Source organism: Chiloscyllium plagiosum, unplaced genomic scaffold (genome assembly GCF_037043375.1).
Source record: "Chiloscyllium plagiosum isolate Xiang-an unplaced genomic scaffold, Cpla_swu_hap1 HiC_scaffold_35, whole genome shotgun sequence".
Taxonomy (NCBI): Eukaryota; Metazoa; Chordata; class Chondrichthyes; order Orectolobiformes; family Hemiscylliidae; genus Chiloscyllium; species Chiloscyllium plagiosum.
This window is the reverse complement of record NW_028270173.1, coordinates 15,506,775-15,531,670: the sequence shown is the minus strand read 5'-3', so window position 1 is coordinate 15,531,670 and position 24,896 is coordinate 15,506,775. Positions and strand designations below refer to the sequence as shown.

The following is a 24,896-nucleotide window of genomic DNA, read 5'->3' as shown; positions in this document are numbered from 1 at the left end:
TTGGTTGGCATGGACAGTTTGCGCCAAAGGGCATCGCTCTATATGCAGGACTCTATCAATCTCTGACTCTAAGACCTCTAAGGTAGCAATGACTGAAGATCCAGAGTAAATGTGGGATAATTTCCAGATAGCTCACATTCCATTGACTTGAAATAGTGAATTTTAAAATAATCCAGATGAAGTTGGAATGCAGGGTATAACGATACATATTCTGGACAAACTTACAAATAAAACCTTAACAGGTTTACTCTCTTGGATTTATTGATGAAGTAATTCTTTTTAGAAACCTTGCTTTCACTCTAGTAGATCACAGATGTTGATTTGATTGAAGAAACTATTTTCAAATTTGATACTGCACTCCGATATAAATTATAATTACATAAGCATAAACAGTGACAAAATCTGTATAGGTTCTGTGCACAGAGTGCGAGAGTAAGGATTTTTATCAAACAGACATTTTTGTTGTGGTGACTTAAGGATTATTTCACTGTAGATAATGATGAGAGAGCAATAACTCAGGGATATGCAATAGCAGTGACTCCAACTACATTGCAGTATGTACCAACTGAACGATTTCAAACATGGTTAAATATAATCTGATCATGACATAAATAATCAGTTCAAATCTGAGGTTTTCAAATTTTCCAATTTTATGAAAGAGCAGCAACATTCTGGACAATAGTTACAAACCTGAGCAAAACAAGATCAGTTTCGCGATGTTACTAAGTCATGTACATTACTGACACATGATGGAAGTCGAAAGAAGATCAGTCTGACATATTTATTTTGACTGAGCCCAGTCCCCCTGGAAAGACCCCACTAACCCCGCAGGCATATGATTTGGTCGCCCCCAGGAAAGACTCCACTGACCCTGCAGTGAAATGATTTGGTGTTCCCCTTGGAAAGACTCCCCTGAGCCCATTCTGAGAATCACTGACTGACACATCCCCAGCACCGTCATGTAGCGCCACCTCCCGCCTGTGGAGCAACATTACAGGCAGGAAGGTCCCGGGGTTCCTGCAGCTCACAGCTCACTCTACCCAGTCAGTCCCTCTCTACAATTGAGCTTCTGTTTGTTTCTTGTCTACCCCAGACTGAGACCGACCCCCATCAGTTTACAGCTGTCAGGAAGCAGGGGGACGGGGTGAAATTATGGGATGGATCTGTCAGTGCCCTTTAATCCCGCAGATTGTCAGCGGGGCGGAGTTTTTCCCGTCGTCATTCAATCCCGGACAGAAGAAGGGAAAGACCCCCTCAGTGAAAGTGTGGGTGAAAGTGTGGAGATGGGACATGGTGTCCGCATTGTAAAATGACACCTGTCCACCCTCATAGTCCAGGAAAACCCCGATCTTCCAGGGATTCACACTCGGGGAGAAGGGGGTCAGTGAGCGGGAGGTGGCGGCAAAATATCCATCTCCGGGAAACAGCCCCACAATCCAGAATCCGGTCTCCGGGCTCGGGATGATCTCCCTTTTCCTCTCCACAGACTCTCGGGCCACTCCCAGACCCCACTCCGTCTTCTCCCCCACCTCCACCTCCCAGTAATGTCTCCCTGATGTGAATTCCTCTGATCCCAGGACACAGGTCCAGGAATCAAATCTCTCCGGGGAGTCAGGGAACGGCTGCTCTGTGTCTCCGAGTCTCACACTGGTCCGGTCCTCAGACAGGATGAGCCAGGGATTCGCTGTGTTCGGATCCAGATTCAGAGAGGCTGGAGCTGGGGGAGAGATCAAATAACATCGTCAGAGAGAGGGAGGGAGGGTGAGCAAGGGGAGCAGGAAGTGAGGGGTTGAGCGATGGAGGGGGATGGGAGAGAAGGGAAGATGAAGAGAGTCTGGAAAAAGAGAATTTGAACAAGGGGAGGAGATAAGGAAAGTGGAGTGAGGGAGGGAGAAAGAGTATAGTGAGTGATGAGTGGAGGAATAAGGAGGAGGGATGGGTAAGGAGGAGGGATGGAGGGAGGAGTGAGAGAGATGACAGGGTTCATTTGGAGGGAAGTGAGTGGGGAAATTAAGTGCACAGAAAGAACAGAACCCGAACATTAACCCTATCGCAGGAGGGAGGGGAAGGTTAAAGAGAGGGGGAGAGTGAGGTGATGTGGGGTAGAGGGTGGTGAGTGAGGAGAGATGGGAAAGAGAGGAGAGCTGAGTGAAGGGGCAGTATGAGAGAGAGAGAGGTGTGGAGAATGAGGAAGAGCTCAGAAGGAGGTGAGCAATGGAAGGGTTGAGTGCTCAGGTGAGAGTGCTTGGAAAGGGTATCCCTTGGGATGGGATCATCTGGGGAGCCAGGAGGAGTGGGGAGAAGAAGGGGGGTATTATGTGGATGTGAAGTGTAATGATAGTGGCAAGGGGGAGTGCGCAGAGGGGGTAAACTGAAGCAGAACGTGTGGGGAGAGCGAGGGAGCAGAGAGTGTGGCAGAAGTGGAGGGAGAAAAAGAACTAAGGGGTGGGAAAGGAGAGCGAGCGGAAGGGGATAACAAGGGTGTGGCACAGCATAGGGGAGTATCAGATGGTGGGGGCCAGGAGGAGGAGGGAAGAGTGATGGGCAGATTGAGGGGGTATGGGAGAGGTGGGGAAAGTGAAGAGTTTAGTGAGAGTGAACGGTATGGACAGGGTGGGGAAGGGTAATATTAGGGAGAGGGCAGAATGAGAGAGAGAGAGAGAGATGGGGCATAGACTGGAAAGGGAGATGCTTAGGTCCAGGAGGAAGAGACAAATTAGGAGGGGAGAGTGAGTAGGAGAGTGACGATGATGAAATGGGGAAGGGAAAGTGAGAGGAAGGGGAGAAAAAGAGGAGGGGAGTGGAATGGGGAAGTGATCATGAGGGTGCGATAACAAGAGGAAGTGAGCATGAGGGTAAGGGGAAGGGAGATTCGGGCAGGGGACAGTAAGTGGAAGGCTGGTAAATGCAAAAGTAAAGGGGACAGTGAGGTGATATGAGGGGGTGGGAATGCGAATAGTGAGGGGAGGCAGGAGTGATGAGCCTCAAGGGAGTGGGGATACTGAGGGAGGGGTAGAGTGAGGTTGCATTGTAAAGGAGAGTTTAGCGAAGGAGAGGGGAGCATCTGGAGAATGGGAGGAAATGAGGGGAGGTACTTAATTCCAGGGCAGGGAATGGAAGAGTGAAGAAATGGAGTAAGTGATGGAGGAGGGAATGATTGGAATCTGAGAGAGGGTGAGGGTGTGGTGGTTTTATGAAGGGAGGGGACTATTTGGAATGCTGTAGGGGAGAGTGAGTTATAATACACAATGGGAGGGTGACAACAGGAGGTCTGCAAAATAAGTGGACATTTGAGGTTTGGAGATCAGGAGAATGATTGGGGGGGGTTGAGAGATGGGGATACAGTGAGTGAGGGGAAGAGAGAAAGGGAGGTGGGAGTGAGGAGGAAGGGATGGCTGAGCTGGAGGGGAGAAATACAGGTTCATTTTGACCATGGGAGGTGAGAGTGGGTGGGAGAGGAGGGTGAGTGGCAGGGAGTGACATAAGGATATGTTAAGAAGACAAAGAATGAATCCATGTGAGGAAGTGAGAGAGTGTAAAATAAGGTCTTGTGGGAATTCTGGAGGTGAGTGAACTGGAGGATGACGTGGAGTCTGTGCAGGGGAGAGGAGAGTTAAGATGAGGGGAATGTAGGATAGGGGCTTCAAAGGAAGGACAGAGTCGGGTCTGGGAAGTTGAGGAAGTCTGTGGAATGTGGAGGAGATGAGTGAACTTGACGATGAGGTGAAGGGGAGAGAGTGGAGGCAAGTGTGATGGGGAAGAGGAGTTTGAGGAGGCAAGATTAAAGGAGGAAGGAGAATCAGTGGTGGGGGAAATCATGGCAGAGTGATTATGGAGAATGGAGTGGAGGGAGAGGGCGACTGTGAGATAGGAGTGGGGGCTGTGCAAGGAAGAGGGTGAGAGCACAGTGAGGTTATGGGGAGAATGACCAGATTGGGAAGCTGTGCTCGAGTGGATAGTAAGGGAGAGGGAAGAGTGAGCTGACGGTAGGAAGATTGATCAGGAGGGGGATGTGAGATCGAGGGGGAATGGGAGAGCACAAGGGAGTGAGGGGTCATTGATGGGGAGGTGTGGGCAAGCAGACTGTCAGGGGGATATGGAGTGGCAAGGAGAGTGAGGATGGGAGAGTGAGGTAGAGGGGAGAGGGAATTGTGAAGGTAGGACAATGAAGGGAGGGTGGCGGAGGACTGAATGGTGCACAATCAGGAGGAATGGATGGATGTGAGGAATGTGGAGGTGTGTGGGTTAGAGGGTGGAGAATGCACTGAGGCCTGGTTCTGCCGGACTAAGGGATGGCTAATCACAGATACACACCAAGATCGAGGGGAGAGTGCTCGGGATGGGAAGTTGAGCTAAAGGGGACAGTGAATAAGAGGGAACAGTGAGTGGAGAGTGAGCTGGACGGCAGAAAGAGAGTGGGAGAGGTTGGGGGTGGGTAGGGAGAGTAGGGTCAGAGATGGGAGTGGGGAGTGAGCATAAGAGAAACATTGAGAGCAGGAGAGAGTGGGTTAGGAGATCAGGAGGGAGTGTTGGTTAGAGGGAGGGCGTGAAGAGTGAAATCCATGCAAGAGTGATGGGGTGGGAGGGTGAGGAGAGTGGTGCCTGTATGGAGATGGAAGGGGCATGCAGTGAGGGATAGGGACAAGGAAACTGAGGAGAGAGTGAGGGGGTGAATAAAGAGGTGGACTGTGTGAGAGTTCATGAGTGTAGAGGAGGGGAGAGGCAGGGTGTAAGGGAAAATGAGAGGGAAATTGGCAGCAAGGGGGATGGGAATGAAAATGAGTAGGATGACTCGAACGAGGAGAATCAGGGAAATGGGAGGAGGAAGTGAAAGGGAGATGTGTGGGGCAAGGCAGAGAGTGTGGGGGTGAGTGATGGGTGTGACGATATTGCTGCTTAATTAAGGTTCGGTTGTCCTTGTTTTTTTTAGAGAGGTGAGAACACAGATTCCGATGTCTCTGGTTTGTATTCGTTTTCGAGCCAAATTGATCATGGATAACAGATACTGCCTCATGCAAAAGGCTTTCAAGTTTAAATAAACACTTGTACAATCGAAGGGGAGTTTCCAGGTCCCCTGGGTCAGCTTAACTCTGGTTTTGGTTTGGTTTGGAAAGCAGTCAGTTTTTTTTTACCCGCTCTCTCTCTGACACCTCACCTATGAGAACCTGGGTTTCAGTTAGCCTTTTTTTTTTGCCAAAGATGTGTTTATGGGGATGTTGCAAATATTTGCAACAGCATCAGTCAGTTGTGATTAAGTACTTACGTTATTCTGAGGAGATAGGACAACTTCAGGGTGGTAATGGGAGTTGTCGGGGTGAGAGAATGGGGATAGTGTGAGGCCGGAGAGATGTGAGACGGAAGAAAGTCTTGACAAGGAAGAATTTTTAAAACAAGGAGCATTCCTAAAACAGAGAAAACCTGCAGAATTGCCAGTGACAGAGTGATCTTGGTGTTCTACTGTATGAGACAGAAAATGTTCAATGCAGGAACAGTGAGTAATTGAGAAGGTTAATCTTTTTGCTGAGGTAAGGTGAATATTGCAGTAAAAAATTGTTATCTTTTAGTTATTGAGAGAATCCGCGAGAAGGAAGCAAAGAGATCCTTCTGCAGCTGTACAGGGCCCTGGTGAGACCGCACCTGGAATATTGTGTGCAGTTTTGGTCTCCAAATTTGAGGAAAGACATTCTGGCGATTGAGGGAGTGCACCGTAGGTTCACGAGGTCAATACCCGGAATGGCAGGACTATCTTACGCTGAAAGATTGGTGCGACTGGGCTTGCATATGCTTGAGTCTAGAGAGGGGATCTGATTGAGATGTATAAGATTATTAAAGGATTGGAGTAGATGTTGTCCTTATGGACGTCAGCAAAGCATTCAACAGGGATTTTCAGGGTTGACTGGTTAGTAAGGTTATGGGATTCGGGGGAACTAGCTGACACAGTACAAATTGGATTGAAGGTAGGAGGCAGAGTGTGATGGTAGAAGGTTGCTTTTCAGACTGGCGACCAGCGGTGTGCTGGATCCCACTGCTTTTGGACCTATATATAAATCATTTGGGTTGGAACAACGGAGGCATGGTTTGTAAGTTGGTCCGTTTCGGACAACTCCATCCCCTTCTTGGTCTCTCTGTTTCCATCTCCGGCAACATTCACCAGATGGATGGTTACTATAAACCCACAGACTCTCACAACTACCTGGACCATACATTGTCCCACCCAGTATCCTGCAAGAACTCCACCCCATTCTCCCAAATCCTCTGCCTCCGCCACATCTGCTTGGACGAGGAGACATTCCGCTCACAAGCCTCCCAGGTGTCCACCTAATTCAAACAATGTGCATTCCACCCCCGTTATCCAGACAGACCTACACCACTTCACATCCATTCTCTGTTCCACTGCTCGAAACATTCCCATCTCAACACAGTAAAGACAGAGACCCTCTTGCCCTCACCTACCACCCCACCTGTCTCCGCATCCAACACATCATCCTCAAACACTTCTGCCAACTACAACTTCACCTTACCTTCAATAACATCATCCTGCCCACTCCTTTCTGCCTTCCACAAGGACTGTTCCCGTCACCAGTCCTCGGTTTGTGCAACTCTCACCACCGACAGCCCCCCACAAGCACCCCCACCATGCACCAGGACTCTAACGTACCTTTCTCTGCAACCGGAAAAAGTGCAAAACCTGCCGATACACCACACCCTCCAGGGCCCCAAACAGTACTTCGAGGTGAGACAGAGGTTCACCTGCCTCTCTTCCAACCTAGTTTACTGCATGAGGTGCTCCTGATGTGGTCTTCTCTCCATTGGAGAGATCTAACGTAAATTGAGGGAACAGTGTGCTGAGCATCGCAGCCTGGTCTGTAGGGGCCGACCAGACCTCCCAGTCACTGCCTTTTTAATTCCCCTTCCCACTCCTTTCTGACATGACCATCTTTGGCCTCCTCCATTGCCACAATGAGTCAACCCCCAAACTGGAGGAACAACATCTCTTCCGTTTCGGTGGTCTACAGCCCTTAGGACTCAACAATGATTTCTTCATTTTCAAATCACCTCCCTTCCCATCCCCTACTCGCTTCCCAGCACGCCCCCACCCGGCACACCTTCTAGCCATCAATGAATTCATTCCATCCATCGACGAACCAGGTCTTACCCTCTGTCTGTCTTCACCTAGCCCCACTTCACCACCCTACTTCCGACACCTTCTTTATCTGCAGCTCCCCCCTCACGCATCCTCAGTCCTGAAGAAGGGTTACACTCGAAACGTCGACTTCTCCGCCTCCTGATGCTGCCTGACTTGCTGTGTTCTCCCTGCCTCCGTTTGTCTAACATGGTTCATAAGCTGGCAGGTGACATGAAAATATTGTCCACTGGACAGTAAAAAGATTATATTTGACTGCAATGGCACCTTGATCAGATGGGCCAGTGGGTTGAGGAGTGGCAGATGGAGGTATATTTGGATAAATGTGAGGTGTTGAATACTGGTCGGGCAAACCAGGCCAGATCTATTACAGTTCATGGTGTGGCCCTGGGGAGTGTCACTGAGCGGGAGTGCTGTGGGTGTAGGTACATGGTTCCTTGGGCTGGAATTGCAGATAGACAGGGTGGTGAAGAGAGAGCATGGCATGCTTGCCTTCATCGGTCGGAGTATTGAGTATTGGAGTTGGGGCATTGAGTATTGGAGTTGGGGCATCATGTTGTGGCTGTGCAGCACACTGGAGTGTGATTCTGGTCACCCTACCATGGGGTAAGTGTGTTGTGAGGCTTGAGAGTGAGTGGAAGGCATTTGCACGGCTGTTGCTGGAACTGGAAGGTTTGAGTTATAGGGAGTGGCTGAATAGGCTGGGGACTTTTTTCCCTGTAGCATTGCAGGCTGAGGGGTGACCTTTTAGAGGTTTATAAAACCGTGAAGGGCAATGATAGGGTGAATAGCTAATGTACTTTCCCCATAGTAGGTGCCTCCAGAACTGGAGGGCACAGATTTAAGATGAGTTAGGAAAGATTTTAAAAGAACCTGAAGGGTAACGTTTTCATGCAGAGGGTGGTGCGTGTATGGAATGGTCTGCCAGAGGAAGTGGTGGAGTTTAGTCTAATCACAACATTTAAAATGCATCAGGATGGGAATATGAATAGGAACGGTTTCGCAGGATAGGGACCCAATGCTGGCAAATGGGACTAGGGTCTGTTGAGGATATCTGTTCTGTGTTGACTCATTCGATGGAAGAGTCTGCTTCCATCCTATTGCTCCATTTGAAGAACTTCCTAAATGCTGCAAAGATTTCTATCTCCTTTCAGGCTGTGAGGTCCTGATGCCGACCACGATCTGGGGGAAAAATATCAGCCTCAATTCCCCTCGAAAACGTCTGCTCCTTCTCTTAAATCTATGCACCTGTTATTATCCATTCCATTCCTCATAACTTTCTACAACTTCATCAGGTTCTCCCCTCAGCCTTCCCTGCTTCAATGAGAACATCTCCAACTGATCGAGTCTGTCTTCAGAGTTGAAATGCGCCAGCCCAGCCAACATCTTGATGAATCTCAGTTGTTCCAGCCCTGCCCTGTCTCCTGTTGGATTTTCTACACACTGCCTTAAAAAGATCACGTGGAGACATTGTATGAATTCTGTCCTGTCCGAGCCCTTCACGATTTGTCTGTCCGAGTTCATCCTGGGGAAGCTGAATTCCACCGATTTTACAACCCTTTTGCTTTTTTCACTTCTCTGAGATTTCTCTACCTGTCAGCGATTAATCTCTGACTGGTGTGGGTCTATAGTACTTACCTAACAATGTAATCCCCAATTTTTATTAAGTTCTCCCCATGTGGCCTCACTGAAGATGTTGTTAGACTCATACAGGTACACAGCATGGAAACAGACCCTTTGGACCAACTCATCCAAACTAATCTCGTCCCATTTGCCAGCACTTGGACCATGTCCCTCTAAACCTCACTACTTGTGTACCCATCCAAATGTCTTTTAAAAGTTGGAATTGTACCAGCCCCGAAAATTTCCTCTGCATCTCACTGCATACACGCAGCACCCTTTGCATGAAACAATTTCCCCTGAGATTTTTTTAAAATTGTATCCCTCTCACCATAGACTTCTGCCCTCTAGTTCTGGACTCCCCCACTCCTAGCTTTTCTATTTGCCCTATCCATGCTCCTCATGATTTTATAAACTTCGCTAAGGTCACCCCTCAGCCTTCGACTCTCCAGGGAAAACAGGTGCATCCGGATATTGAATCCAACTCCTTAGAACAATGGCATTCCCAGTTTATGCTTGGAAAGTTAAAATTCCCTATTATTACAACCCTATTAATCTTATAGATAACTGAGATCTCTCTGCATGTTGCTTCTCAATTTCCCACTGTCTATTTGCGAGCTTTTCTGCAATCCCAATGAGGTCTTTCTTAGTTACACCCAAATAAATTCCCTGGATGGTCTCCAGGAGTATTCTACCTCAGTACAGCCATGATGTTATCTTAAATTAAAAATGCCACACCCCTCCTTTCTTGCCTCCCTTTCTATCTTTACAATGACACCCTACCCTTCCCTGAGCCACGTTTCATCAGTAAAAGCTATGATATTCCAATCCTGTGTTCCCAACCATGCCCTAAGTTAATCGGTTTTATCTGTCAGGCCTCTTGCATTAAATAGATGCAGTTCAGTTGCTCAGTCTTACCTCATTCTCTCCTGTGCTCCTGCCTACCTTGAGTACTTAATTTGCTCCTATTATCTACTTTACCTTATTTCTTTTCTCACTATCTCTTTGAGTCCCATAAATACACCCCCTCCCGCCTTACTAGTTTAAAGCCTACCAAGTCGCACTAACAAATCTCCCTTTCAGGATATTGATCCCCTTCGAATTCAGCTTCAACCCATCTGTCTTCGACAGGTCACTTCTATCCCAGCAAAGGTCCCGGAGTCCAAACATTTGAATTCTTGCACCTGACATCAGCTCCTTAGCTGCACATTATCCTCCTATTCCTACTTTCACTAGCACATGGAACAGGGAATAATACAGGTATTGCTTCCATCGAGGACCTCTTTGTAATCTCCTGCATTACTATTAGGAACAATGCAATGTATTGTTCCCTCTGTACCACTGAACCTTTCCACCACAACTGATATCATCAAAACAGATGACATTTCATCATCACAATGCGCTTTCTGTGACATCACTGTTCACAGATTGATTCTCTAATTGAGAGTCATATAGTCAGAGAGATGTACAGCACGGAAATATATTCTTCAATCTGACTCGCCTGTGCAGACCAGATATCATAACATAATCTCGTCCCATTTGCCAGCACTTGGTCCATATCCCTCTGAATCGATTCTCTTCATATACCCATCCAGGTGCATTTTTTATATTGTAATTGTGACAATCTCCACCACTCCCTCTGGCAGCTCATTCCAATAATGCGCTATCCTTTGCATGAAAACATTTCTCCTTAAGTCCATTTTAACTCTCACCCTAAACCTATGCCCTCTACTCTAGACTTCCCTATCCCAGGGAAACGATCTTGTCTATTTATACTATCCATGCCCCTCATGGTTTTATAAACCTATATCAGGTCACTCCTCAGTCTCTGATGCTCCAGGGAAAACAGCCCCAGCCAACTCAGCCTCTCCTTTTAGCTCAATTCCTCCATTCCCTCCAACATCCTTGTCAATCTTTTCTGAACTCTTTCAAGTTTCACAACAGCCTTCCAATAGGAGGGAGATCAGAACTGCACACGGTATTCCAAAACTGGTCTAACCAAAGTCCTGTACATTTGCAATATGACCTCACAACTCCTGTATTCGATGCTCTGATCAAGAAAGGAAAGCATGCCAAATGTCTTCTTCATTCACCTATCTACTTGCGACTTCACTTCCAAGGAAATATTAATCTGCACTCTTAACATCTCTTTGTTCAGCAACACTCCCCAGGACCTGACCATTAAGTGTGTAAGTTCTGCTCAGATTTGCCTTTCCAAATTGCAGCACCGTACGTTTATCTAAATCAAAGTCTATCTGATACTCCTCGGCCCATTGGCCCATCTGATCATGATCCCGTTTAGTCATCTGCAAACGTGCTAACTATCCTCCAATGTTTACATTCATATCATTTTTATAAGTGATGAAACGTAGTGGACCCACCACCGATCCTTGTGGTCATCACTGGTTACACTACTCCAGTCTGACAAGAAACCCTCCACCACCACTCTCTGTCTTCTACCTTCGAGTTAGTTCTGTATCCAAATGGCTAATTCTCTCAGTATTCCATGAGATCTAACCTTGATAACCAGTTTATCATGAGAAACCTTGTCGAATGCCTTACTGAAATTCATTAAGATCACGTTCACTGCTTTGCACTCATCAATCCACTTTGTTACTTTTTCAAAAAACAAGAGGGGATACTGCATGTCGCAAAAATGTAAATTTCAAAAGGACAAGCAGAAAGGAAAGTGCGATGGGGTACCATTGTTGATATGGGATGCAGTAAATACAACAGCATGAAATAATCTGAAATCAGAAGAATATAGACTCCACATGAGTGAAGGCAAGAAATAAAGTAAGTAGTTTGGCAGAAATGGTCTGTAAGACCCCAATAAGTAGCTACACAGTGGGGCAGATAATAATCAGGACATAAAAAGTGCAAGTAACATTAAACCTGGGTGACTTTTATCAGCATGTTGATTTAAACAGTGAGAGTAGTAGAGGGAGCCATGAGTATATAGTTTCCTGGAATAATAATATTGTGAATCTAACCTTGTATTTGCCAATTTGAATCTGGTGATGTGTACTGAGGCAGGTTGGATACATGATGTCAGAGTCTCCACTGACCATAACATGGAGGAATGTAGCATTCAGTTTGAAAGGGAGGATCTTGGTTGGAAAATAACTGTGCGAAACTTAAACAAGGGTAATTGCAAAGGAATGACGGCTTAGCTTGCTGGAGTGGATTGGGGAAGGCACTTAGCATCAAAGATAATCCAGGGAGGTGGAAGAGAGGATTAGCAAAATTATTATGAGTAGGAGTGAAAAGAACAGGGTGGTCATTATGGGGACTTTAACTTTCCCAATATTGACTGGAAATGTTATAGCTCTCGTACATCGGATGGATCAGTTTTTGTCCAGTGTGTACAGGAAGGTTTCCTGACACAGTATATCGAAGGGCCGACAAGATGGGCGGCTACACTGGATCTGGTGCTTGGTACTGATTAGACTCCCTACAGTGTGGAAACAGGCCCAACAAGCCCACACCTACCCTCCAAACAGTAACCCACCCAGACCCATTTCCCTCCCACCCTGCCCCCTGTAAAAACGCCATCCCATATTCCCAATTCCTTCATCTCCACCGCATCTGCTCCCAGGAGGACCAGTTCCAAAACCGTACAACCCAGATGGCCTCCTTCTTCAAGGACCGCAGTTTCCCCGCAGATGTAGTCAACGATACCCTCCCTGGCATCTCTGCCACTTACCGCTCCTCCGCCTTTGAGTTCCGCCCCTCCAACCGCCTCCAGGACAGAACCCCACTGGTCCTTACCTACCACCCCACCAACCTCCATTTCCAGCGTATCATCCGCCGTCATTTCCGCCACCTCCAAACGGATCCCACCACCAGGAATGTATTTTCCTCCCCTTCCCTATCAGCATTCCGAAAAGACCACTCCCTCCGTGACTCCCTCGTCAGGTCCACACCCCCCCCCACCAACCCAACCTCCACTCCCGGCACCTTCCCCTGCAACCGCAAGAAATGTAAAACTTGTGCCCACACCTCCCCCCTTACTTCCCTCCAAGGCCCCAAGGGACACTTCCATATCCGCCACAAATTCACCTGCATCTCCACACACGTCATCTATTGCATCTGCTGCACCCGATGTGGCCTCCTCTATATTGGGGAGACAGGCCGCCTACTTGCGGAACGTTTCAGAGAACACCCCTGGGACACCCGGACCAACCAAACCAACCATCCCGTAGCCCAACACTTCAACTCCCCCTCCCACTCCACCAAGGCCATGCAGGTCCTTGGTCTCCTCCATCGCCAGACCATGGCAACACGACGGTTGGAGGAAGAGCGCCTCATCTTCCGACGGGGATCCCTCCAACCACAAGGGATGAACTTAGATTTCTCCAGTTTCCTCATTTCCCCTCCCCCCACCTTGTCTCAGTCAAATCCCTCGAACTCAGCACCGCCTTCCTAACCTGCAATCTTCTTCCTGACCTCTCCGCCCCCACCCCACTCCAGCCTATCATCCTCACCTTGACCTCCCTCAACCTATGGCATTCCCAACGCCCCTACCCCAAGTCCCTCCTCCCTACCTTTTATCTTAGCCTGCTGGCACACTTTCCTCATTCCTGAAGAAGGGCTTATGTCCGAAACGTCAATTCTCCTGCTCCTTGGATGCTGCCTGACTTGCTGCGCTTTTCCAGCAACACATTTTCAGCCTATTTCCCTATGACAAATGCACCTAACACTATGGGCAATTTAGCATGTCCAATCCACCTGACCTGCACATGTTTGGACTGTGGGAGGAAACCAGAGCACCCGGTGGAAACCTATTCAGACATGGGGAGAATGTGCAAACTCCACACAGACAGCTTACCCGAGGCTGGAATCGAACCTGGGACACTCGTGCTGTGAGGCAGCAGTGCTAACCACTGAACCACCATGCCACGCGGCAATGAACCAGACCAGGTGTTTGATTTAGTTGTAGATGAGCATTTTGGAGAGAGTGACCATACTTCAGTTACGCTTAGTTTAGCGATGAAAAGGGATAGGTACATACCACAGGTCAAGAGTTATCGATGGGGCAAGGGCAATTATAGTGCGATTAGGCAAGAATCAGGATGCATAGAATGGGGTAGCATAGAATGGAGGGGATGCAGACTATTGAAATGTGGAGGAGGTTTCAGGAACAGATATTGCATGTCCTTGTTAGGTATGTCCCTGACAGGCAGGGACGAAGTGATAAAGCAAGGGAACCGTGGTTTACCACAGAAATTGCATCTCTTGTGAAGCAGAAGAAGGAGGCTAACGTGTTGATGAGGCAAGATGGTACAGATGAGACGATGGAGAGTTACAGATCAGCCCAATCAAAGACAGAAGTGGGAAGGTGAGTGTGGACCCTGTGGAAATCGGAGAGGTGCGAAATGAACATTTCTCATCGGTGTTCACTCTGGAAAAGGTGAATATTATGAAGGTGAAGAATGAGGAACGAGATATTAGACTAGAACGAATCGAGATTAGTTATGCACAGGTGTTATTAATTCTAGAAGGAATGAAAGTAGACAAGTCCCATAGGCTGGATGGGATTTATCTGAGGATTCTCTGGGAAGCGAGGGAGGAGATAGCAGAGCCGTTGGCTTTGATATTTGAGTCGTCGTTGTCTCACATTTAGTACCTGAAGACTGGAGGATTGCAAATGTTATCCCATTGTTCAAGAAGGGCAGCAGATGTGACCCAGATAATTATAGACCAGTGAGCCTTACTTATGTTGCAGGAAAGGTCTTGGAAAGGATTATAAGAGATGAGATTTGTAATCATCTAGCAAGCAACAATTTGATTTCAGATAGTCAACATGGTTTCGTCAAGGGCAGGTCTTGTCTCATAAACCTCACGGAAGTTTTTGAGAAGGTGATCAAGCACATAGATGAGAGTAGGGCAGTTGACGTGGTATACATGGACTTTGATCAGATTGCACATGGTAGGCTGATGGAGAAAATACAGAGGCATGGAATTGAGGGTGATTTAGCAGTTTGCATTAGAAAGTGGCTTTCTGGAAGAAGGCAGCGAGTGGTAGTTGATGGAAAATATTCAGTCTGGAGTCCAGTTACTAGTCGTGCGCCACAAGGATCTGTTTTGGAACCACAGCTGTTTGTCATTTTTATAAATGACTTAGACGCAGGCATAGGTGGATGGACTAGTAAATTTGCAGATGATAGTAAAGTCGGTGGAGTAGTGGACAGTTTGGAGAATGTTTCAGGTTGGAAGGGACTTGGATAAACTGCAGAATTAGGCTGAGAGATGGCAAATGGAGTTCAATGCAGCCAAATGTGAGGTGATGCACTTCGGGAAGAATAACAGGAAGGCAAAGTATTTGGTCAATCTAACGATTCTCGGTAGTGTGGATGTGCAGAGGGTTTGAAGTCCATGTGCATAGATCCCTGAAAGTTGCCATCCAGGTGGATAGTGCTGTGAAGAAGGCATATGGTGTGTTCGGTTTCATTGGTAGAGGGATCGAGTTCTGGAACCGCAATATCATGCTGCAACTAAACAAAACGCTGGTGCGGCCACACTTGGAATATTGTGTACAGTTCTGATCACCCCATTGCAGGAAGGGTGTGGAAACATTGGAAAAGGTGCTGAGGAGATTTACCAGGATGTTGCCTGGTTCTGGAGGGAAGGTGTTATGAGAAAAGGCTGAGAGATTTGGGTCTGTTCGCATTGGAAAGAAGAAGGCTAAGGGGGATTTGATAGAGACATACAAGATGATCAGTGGATTAGATAGGGTAGACAGTAAAATACTTTTAACTCATATGATGACATCAGCATGTACGAGGGGGCATAACTACAAATTGCGGGGTGAAAGATTTAAGTCAGAGGAAAGTTCTTTATGCAGAGAGTGTTAAGGGCATGGAATGCTGTACCTGCTACATTCGGGAGACTTAAACAATCCTTAGATAAGCACATGGATGATTTTGGGATAGTGTAGGGAGTCGAGCTGAGAATAGTACACTTGTCGGTGCAGCATCAACGGCCAATTGGCCTGTTCTGCGCTGTATTTTTCTATGTTGGACATTCGATGATATTTGAGGAACAATGGCAGACGCTAAAAAGAACAGCACATGACTCACAGCAAAGATATATTTCAGTGAGGCAAAAGATTTATAGGAAGGGGATGAGCCAGCGACAGTTAACTAGGGAAGTTAAGCACTTATGAAGAGTCATCTAGACTCGAAATGTTAGCTTGCTTTCAATGTTCATGTGAAGATTTGTAGCTCGGGTGGCGACTCACTGCTCGTTTGCTGCCATATTCCCAATATTCCAAATCACACCCTTCCCTCACTTGGAAGTGATAGCAGTTTTCCAGGTATCTGCTTCCTCCGGCAAGACCATCCTGTAACTTCTCACATTCTGAGCCCTTGGAAAACTGACCAAGAACATTACATTGAATAAGTCGACTCAGACTGTATTGGACCTCTCCAAAATGTCATGAGCGGACATTGGGATCACTGTTTGATCAATAGGATTACTGAAAATATTGGAACAGTGGCTTCGTGACTACTACTGCTGCTTCACAGCACCGGGGAGCTGGGTTCAATATCAGCATCAGGTAACTGTATGAAGTTTGTACATTCTCCCATGATTGCATTGGTTTCCTCCCACAGTCCAAAGATGTGCAGCTTTTGTCCATTGTGTCCAGGAAAGTGCAGGCTTTGTGTATTAGCCACGGGAAAGGTGGAGTTAAAAGAATATGCGAAGGTGTTGGGGCCTGGAGGGATGCTTTTCTGAGAGTCAGTGTGGATTCGATGGGCTGAATGGCCTGCTTCCACATTGGAATGATTTTGTGATTCGAACAACCTCACTACCTGCAAGCTGGAAATTTATAAATATCTCTGCCTTGTTTAATATTAGACTATGTTACACCTGTAGATATTTATCAGGCTCAGCAGGTCTGGCAGGATCTGTGCAGAGAAATCAGAGTTAACGTTTCTGATGAAGTGACCCTTCCTCAGAACTGATGGGAGCTGGGAAATGTCAATTTATATACAGAAGCTGGGTTGGGGGGGTGAAGGGGTGAGAAGTAAATGGTAGGTGGGGATTGAGCCCAAAGAGAGAGAAGAGCAGTTAGATAGACAAAGGATTGGATAACGATCTAGGTAGGGGAGTGAATAGCAGTTAATGGAAACTGTTAGTTGCTAACAATGCTTTGTGTGTAATAACAGACTCTGTGATAACAAGGCATGGTTGTGTGGTTTGGGGTAAGGACATGGGAGAGTTCAGATCCCAAAGTTATTTAATTTGATATTGAGTCTGCAGGATCCCCAGGCTGGAAATGAGGTGCTGTTCTTCCAGATTGCGCTGAGCTGCATTGGAGCACTGCAGCAAACCTGAGACAGAGGTGCTGACTAGGTTACAGGGTGGTGTGTGAAAAGGCAACTGGAATTTCAGGGTCGTTTTTTGGAAAACGGAATGCAAGTGTTCTGAAGTCGACCCTTCAGATCTCCAGTAGAGAGGAGGCCACACTGTGAGCAGCAAATGCAGTAGACTAGATTGTCAGAATTGCAGGAAGGTGAAGGTGTGTTTGGGCCCTTGGATACTGAGGAAGTAGGAAATAAATGGACACACGTTACACCTTCGGTAGTTGCAGGACAAAGTGCTATGATGCTGTGAGGGGGTGTTGGAAGTAACCAGAGTGTCCCAAAGGGAATGGTTCCTGCAGGAGGGGAGGTGTGTGATGTCTGGTGGTGGCATTTCGCTGGAAGTGACAGAAATGGCAGCTGATGATCTTCTGTATGTTGATGCTGTTGGGATGGTAGGAAAGAACAAGGGGAACCCTATCACTATTGCAAAAGGGAAGAGAGGGGGTGAAGTCTGAAGTTCGAGAGATAGGTTGGTCCCACTTGAGGGCCCTGACGAATCCTCGGTTGAGGAAACACGTGGACATTTCGGAGGATCCCTTGTCAAACTTAACATCGTCAGAAAAAATGCGATGCAGACGGAGTAATTAGGAGAATGGAATGGAGACTTTACAGGGAGCAGGGTGCGAAAATATAAAGGCCAGGTAAGTTTTGGAGTTGGTGGGCTTATTGTGGATTATTAATGGCAAATCTATCCCCAGAAAAAGAAACAGTGATGTTGAGGAAGGGTTCAAAGATAGACCAGGTGGAGGTGAGAGTGAGGTGGAAGTTGGAAATAAGATCGATAAACATTTTCAATTCTGAATGGGAGACGGAGGCAGCACCATGCTCCATGCCCTCAGATCCAATCCTGACTTTGTTATTAAGTCTGCTGATCAGTGTGGGGCTGTAGTAGTCGGCAAACTGACCACTACATTGCAGAAGCTGAGATCCCTCTCAGATACCTCCTCCTATCAGCGTCTAACCTGTGACCCCATGATGGAACATCAGGCCATTGCATCAAACACGGTCACCAACCTCATTTCACCTGGGGATCCGCCCCCACTCCAACTACCTTAAGCTGATAGTCCCAAAACCCCGCACAGCTCGCTTCGACCTCCTTCCCAAAATACACAAACAGGATTACCCAGGCAGACCCATTCTTTCTCTCTGCTCCTGCCTCTCAGAACTCATCATTTCCTACCATGACTCAGTCTTGTCTCACCTGCTGCAGTCCCTGCTCACTTACATCCGCCATTCCTCTGACACTTTATGCCCATTCCAAAATTTCCAGTTTGCGGCTTCAGCTGCCTCCTCTTTACCATGGAGATGCAATCCCTCTACACCTCCATCCCCCACCAGGATGGTCTCAGACTCTCTGCTTCTTACTGGAACACAGGGCTGAACCATCCTCACCCCGCACCACTCGCCTCCCCTTGGCCGAGCTCATTCTCACATTCAACTTCTCTTTTAACAACCCTCATTGTTTTCAGTCAGAGGGGTGGCCATAGGTACCCATCTAAGCCCCCATTTTTGCCTGTCTCCTTATGGGGTATGTGTAATATTTCTTGTTCCCATTCCAGTCTGACACATGAGTCTTTCTCTGGTATATCAATGATATCATTGGTGTTGCCTCCCTTTCTCATCTGGAATTGGAAAAGTTTATTCATTTTGATTCCAAGTTCCACCCTGTTCTCACCTTCACCTGATCCACCCTTCCCTTTCCTCAACATTCCTGTTTCCATTTCTGGTGATAGACTGGCCAATAATATCCACAATAAACCCACCGTATCCCAAAGTTAGCTGGCCTGTACATCCTCAGACTCTGCTTCATATAAATACTCCATTCCATTCTCCTAGTTACTCCGTCTCCATCGCATTCATTCTGATCCTTCCAACTTCAACAAAGGAGCCTTGAAAATGTCTACTCTTTTTCTGAACCATGGATTCCCCAGCACTGTTGTTGACAGGGCCCTTAACTGGGTCCAACCCTTCTCTGACATTTCAACCCAAACCCCTTCTGTTCCTTCCTGCCGCAGTGATATGGTTCCCCTTGTCCTTACCTGCAATCCCACCAGCACCAACATCCAGAAGATCATCAGCCATAATTTCTGCCTCCACCAGACACATATTCCTCTCCCCTCCCTTGTCCACCTTCCATTGAGACTGTTTCCTCCAGGACACCCTGGTCTATTGTTCCCTCACTCCCAACAGTCCCCCACATCCTCATGGCACCTTCGTCTACAACTGCAGAACATGGTACACCTGTCCATTTCCTTCCTCCCTCCTCAGTATGCAAAGGCCCAAACAGGTGAAGCAACGCCTTATCTGTACTTCATTTAATCTAGTCTACTGCATTCACTGCTCACAATGTGGTCTCCTCTCCATTAGGGAAATAAAGCATAGACTGTGTGATCGCTTTGCTGCACACTTGTATTCTGTCTATAAAAAAGACCCTGAGCTTCCAGTTGCCTGCTCCTTTGAACATCACCCTGTTCCCTGGCCAATATCTCTGTCTCAGGCTTGCTAAGAACCGCACCTCATTTTCCACTTCTGGACTCTGCAGCCTCAATATCGAATTCAATAATTTTAAGAATTGAACGCGCCATTGTCCTTACCTCAACCCCAACACATCAGGCCTCATCATTCAGAGTCTGGTATTACACACAGCCCATTGTTAGCCACAAACCATCCCCATTAACAGTTCCTCATCCTCCGAGTCAGACTGTTCTCGATTCCTTTGTCTGTCCAACTGTCCTTCCTTGTCTTTAGGCTCTGTGCCCAGATATCATACAGTCCTTACCCCAATCCCCACACTAATGTCTGCATATAAACTGACATTTTCTGAGCTGCCATCAGTTCTGAGGAAGGGTCACTCAATCCGAAACATTAACTCTGATTTCTCTCCACAGATGCTGCCAGATGTGCTGAGCTTTTCCAGCAACTTCTGTTTTTGTCTCTTATTTATACCATTCACAGTTCTTTCAGTTGATATTTATCTGCTACAGTTTTCATCATTGACCACTTCAGTAAGACATCACACACCTTCCATTACACAATGCAATCACTCAGTATTTGCAACTCCTTCTCTTCGCTAAACTATCTAAATCCCACCTTCCCCACTCACACATCCTCTTCCCCCTCCCCCGCCCCCCATTCTCACACTGCTAATGTCCAACTACCATACCACCCTCACCTTCACCTGGTCGATCTGTGATTCCTCTTTCTCTTCCTTGACATGTCTGTTTCCATTTCTGGTGATAGACTGACCAATAATATCCACTATAATCCCATCTCTCCAGCTACGTAGAGTATACATTCTCACACCCTGCATCCTGTAAACACTCTATTCCATCCTCCCAGTTCCTCCGTCTACATTCCATCGACTCCGACAAAGCACACTTTGAGAAGCGAGCCGCGGAAATGCCCACATCCTTCCTCAACTGAGGATTCACCAGTACTGTCATTGAGAGTGCTTTCAATCGGGTCCGACACCTCCCACACTTCTGCCCGCAACCCCTCTCTTTTCTGCCACAACAACGATAGTGTTTCCCTTGTCCTAACCTACAGTCCCACCAGCATCCACAACCAGAAGAGCATCAGACACCATTTCTGCCACCTGCAAGTAAGATGTCACCACTAGGCATATATTTCCCTCCCCTCCGTTGTCAGCCTTTTACAGGGACCGTTCCCTTCCAATCACCCTGGTGCTCTCTTCCTTCACTCCCAACACCCACCCACCGCACCACGACAATATTCTCAGCAACTGTCAAAGGTACAACACTTTCCCATTTACCTCTAGTATCCAAGGGTCCAACACATCTGCAAGATGAGGTAGCACTTCACACAATCTAGTCTCTTGCATTCACTGTTCACAAAGTGGTCTACTCTGTATTGGGGAAACAAAGCATCTGTGTTCTGCCATTTAAGAAAAAGGACCCCGAGCTTCCAGTTGCCAACCACTTTAACATACCATCCTGTTCTCTGGGCATCATCTCTGTCTCTGGCTTGCTGCAGTGCTCCGCTGAAGCTCTGTGCAGTCTGGAAGAACGACATCTCATTTTCCACTTCCGGACCCTGCAGTTCTCTGGACTCAATTTCAAGGGCAATAATTCTGGTCCCAGAGCTCTACCGTGACCTAGCCCCCTACCCAACACACCAGGTTTTGTTTTCACTGCCATTACACTCTGCCTATTATTTGGCACTAACAGTCTCCATCACCAGGTATTCACTCTCCGAACCAAATCATTATCCACTCTTTTGTCTTTCTAACTGTACTTCTCTGTGTTTGGGACCATCACCATCTATCATTTCCTCTTTACCTCCTCCTCCAATGTACCTTCTGCATATAAACCGACTTTTGCCAGCTACTATCAGCTTTGAGGAAAGGTCACTCAATCTGAAAGGTTAACTCTGATTTCTCTCCACAGATGCTGGCAGACCTGGGGAGCTTTCCAAGGAATTTCTGTTTTTTATTTTCTCTCACAACCCCCTTTAGATAAGTGCCTGTTAACACTGGCTCTTAAATGTCTACATGCCTTCCTGATATTATGATGAAAACTTTTTTCTCCAATGTCACACCAGATGGAGCCAGCGCAGTCTCCTCGAGAAATCCTGTTTCCATGCTCTATTCCTCTGGTTCGACAGAACCCTTCACTGGGTAAAAACAAAGAATGCAGATGCTGGAAACCAGAGTCTAGATTAGAGTGGTGCTTGAAAAGCACAGCAGGTCAGGCAGTATCTGAGCAGCAGGAAAATCGACGTTTCTGGCAAAAGCTCTTCATCAGGAATAGATGATGAACGGCTATTTCTGATGAAGGGCTTTTGCCCGAAACGTCAATTTTCCTGCACCTCAAATGCTGCCAGACCTGCTGTGCTTTTCCAGCACCACTCTAATCCAGAAACCTTCACTGCTCTGACACACAGAGCTGATGGCTTCAGACACTTCTCCAAATGGACCCACAGAAAATAAAATGTTTCCAGGGAGAGTCTCCCAGAATTAACAACTAGTGATGTGAGAATGTAAACTGGGACCTTTGAGACCCTACATAACTGGATCTACCATCAGGAAAATGAATACACGTGTTTACCTGGGTGAATAGTGTGTATCATTTCTCTCCAGACTGTGTACTGTAAAAGGCCAGTGGACTGTCCGAGAGACAGAGAGCCATCAGCAGCTGAGAGTGTCTTCTCCTCATCATCAATCCTGTAAACATTAAACAGATGACATCACAAACTCTGCGTTGTTCGAATATTTATGAAAACATTTAAATATTCAAGCGTTCCGCATTTTGCATGTTTGAGTCAATGGGTTAGAAAGTGAAATGTTCATCTTATTTTTGTAACTGATCCAACAAGAATTTGATAATGCATGGGCAAGGATCGGAAACACCCAGATCCAGAGAAAGGCCCATGTCCTGAAAACTGATAGGGTACTGAGACATCACACACCGCAGGAGATAATATATGTTTCCTCCATCCCCTTGCCGTATTATAAACAGAGCTTGTGGAACAGAGACAAAAAAACGGAAACATCTGATAGCCTCATATCCAACTGTGTAATACAAGGGTCCCACAATCCTCCGAGAATCCTACTCCTCTACTTCCAGCCTCCTGCCCGGTTTTAGTCTCTCCCCCCACCCCCCATTGGAGGTTGGACCTTCAGCTGCCCAGACCCTCAGCTCTGGAATTCCCTCCCTGAACCTCTCCATCTTTCTATTCCTCTTTCCTCCTTTATGATCCGCTTAAACCAACAGCAATCACCTGGATTAATAGCTCAGTGACACTTTTCTATACTTTCCAATTCTCATGCAATGTACTCAGAACATTACGTTACAGTAATTAAAGATTTTTTTTATTTTACATTTATTCTTCCCTTTATAAAGGCTGCGGTGCGAGTTAGTGCCGTAAAAAGTGAATCAAAAATGATTCCCCCTTTCAACTCTGACTGTCTAGGGCTGGTCAGGAGCCATGCAGTGACAGGGATGGTGATTCCCTGGAAACATGGGCCATTTGTCTCTCACAGGGTCAGGGGGAAGGTCACAGTCACACAAACAGTCACAAAATCAGGGCAGTGATCACTTCCAGCCTGGAACCAGGCTGTATTTACAGGCATCTTGTTATTGTTTACAATGCTGCAGAACAGTTTCGTAAAATCTAATACTGTTTAAAACCTGTAACAATCTTCTTATAAAAAAACATGTGTGTGAACCATAACCGGAGTTACTGTTATACGATGAATCATCCTTTAAAGCGGCACCATTAACCAGGAAATAAATCAATAACTACCCGTCCCTGAGTTCTTGAGCAAACTGTGCAGAGTTTCAGTAAAGAGCATGTCCTACCTTCTCTTCCGACAAGCTTCCTCCTGAAAGAAATGAATCACAAACAGTGAGGCTGGCAGTAACAGATTTCAGGAGGAGACAGACAGACACCCAAACACACTCTCCACATGGAATTGGAACTGGATTACAATGGGAGTTCCAGGAGACAATTAAATTTGGGGAACATGGAGTTAATAACAAAACAAATTAAAAAATCACAATCCATTCCCGGGAAAATGTCGGTATTCCCGAGAATCTGCAGATAGTTTGGCAGCGGTTAGTCAAAAAAAAACAGAAATTACTGGAAAATCTCAGCAGGTTTGGAAGGATCTGTGGAAAGAAATCAGAGTGAACGCTTCGGGAGCATTGACCCTTCTTCAGTGACAACAACAGACCAGTCCGGACAGTCACAAGGTCAGTTCACCTTTTTTATACGACATTCCATATTATTTTTACAGTTGTCATCATGTCCGAAATCTGTCTGAAATAACCTGAAATATCTTCCCTCACCTTCAGAAAGATCAATTCGTCTTTTTGCTCCATCTGTTTCTGCAACTTTGAGAGTTCATCCTCAGTGGAATGTAAATTCTCCTGAATCTCTCGAAGGGTTTTCTCCATTGGTTCTACAACCCTCTCCTCTTCTTCCCTGAGATCTTTGAGTAAACGCTGCTCTTTCTCAGTGAGAATCTGGTGCATTTTAGTGAACTCGGATGTGATGTGGGTCTGCAGACTGCTCGCCTGTTCCTACCAAATGAAATGTGAGACCTCATTATTGTCCCGCGATAAAGGGAACAAATCTAACCGAGATCCCAGAAAATCAGCACAGGGAGAGCTCACCCTCACTTCGGAAATCTTCCGTTTCTGGGTCACTTCCGTTTGTAGAACGTTCGATTTCTTCTCTGTGAGAGAATCTAAGGAAGATTTCAGTTTATCCTGTAATTGGGAAAGAAATTGAAGAATAGATGTGTTAGGTTAAGTGTTGGATCAGGGATATGTGATGAAACGCGCACTTTACAAAATATTGTCTCTTTTACCTTGTAGATTTCAACAGCTTCGCTGATCGGCAGGAAGTTGTGAGTTTTGTGCTCCCGCGAATCTCTACAAATCAGACAGATCAATTTCCTGTCAGTTTCACAAAACAGCTTCAGATCTTCCTGATGTTTCTCACAGTGAGGTTTACTTTCCTTCTCTTTCGGATCCAGCTTTAATTTTCGATACTCCTCGGCCAGATTCGCTAAGGCTCGATTTATCCTGAGGTTTCTTTCCGGAAACACCTCTCTACATTCCGGGCAGGAGCATATCTCCTTCTTTTCCCAACTCTGGGTGATACAGGAGCGGCAGAAGTTGTGTCCACAATCCAGTGTAACTGGATCAGTGAAAAAATCCAGACAAATGGGACAAACTGCCTCCTCGGTCAGTCTCAGGAGCTGCTGTCTGGAAGCCATGTTCACACTCAGCACT

The 24,896-nt window shown here is 46.7% G+C and overlaps 1 protein-coding gene across 1 annotated transcript; it reads right to left on the bottom strand.

The window, feature by feature from the left end:
- Window positions 1–243: 243 nt before the first annotated feature.
- Window positions 244–24,896, bottom strand: LOC122548030 (zinc-binding protein A33-like). Its single transcript, XM_087979307.1, has 6 exons — window positions 24,470–24,896; window positions 24,273–24,368; window positions 23,946–24,179; window positions 23,457–23,479; window positions 22,203–22,318; window positions 244–1,717 (listed from the first exon to the last, which is right to left on the bottom strand). The coding sequence occupies exons 1-6, from the start codon at window positions 24,878–24,880 to the stop codon at window positions 1,167–1,169; spliced, it is 1,431 nt and encodes a 476-aa protein (XP_087835433.1). The 5' UTR covers window positions 24,881–24,896; the 3' UTR covers window positions 244–1,166.

Excerpts from the sequence above, each read along its gene's own strand:
- LOC122548030 (XM_087979307.1), bottom strand. The coding sequence starts at position 24,880 with ATGGCTTCCAGACAGCAGCTCCTGAGACTGACCGAGGAGGCAGTTTGT. Across the intron at positions 22,319-23,456 it reads GAAGCTTGTCGGAAGAGAAG|GATTGATGATGAGGAGAAGA; the intron begins GTAGGACATGCT and ends TAATGTTTACAG. Across the intron at positions 1,718-22,202 it reads GATACACACTATTCACCCAG|CTCCAGCCTCTCTGAATCTG; the intron begins GTAAACACGTGT and ends TCTCTCCCCCAG.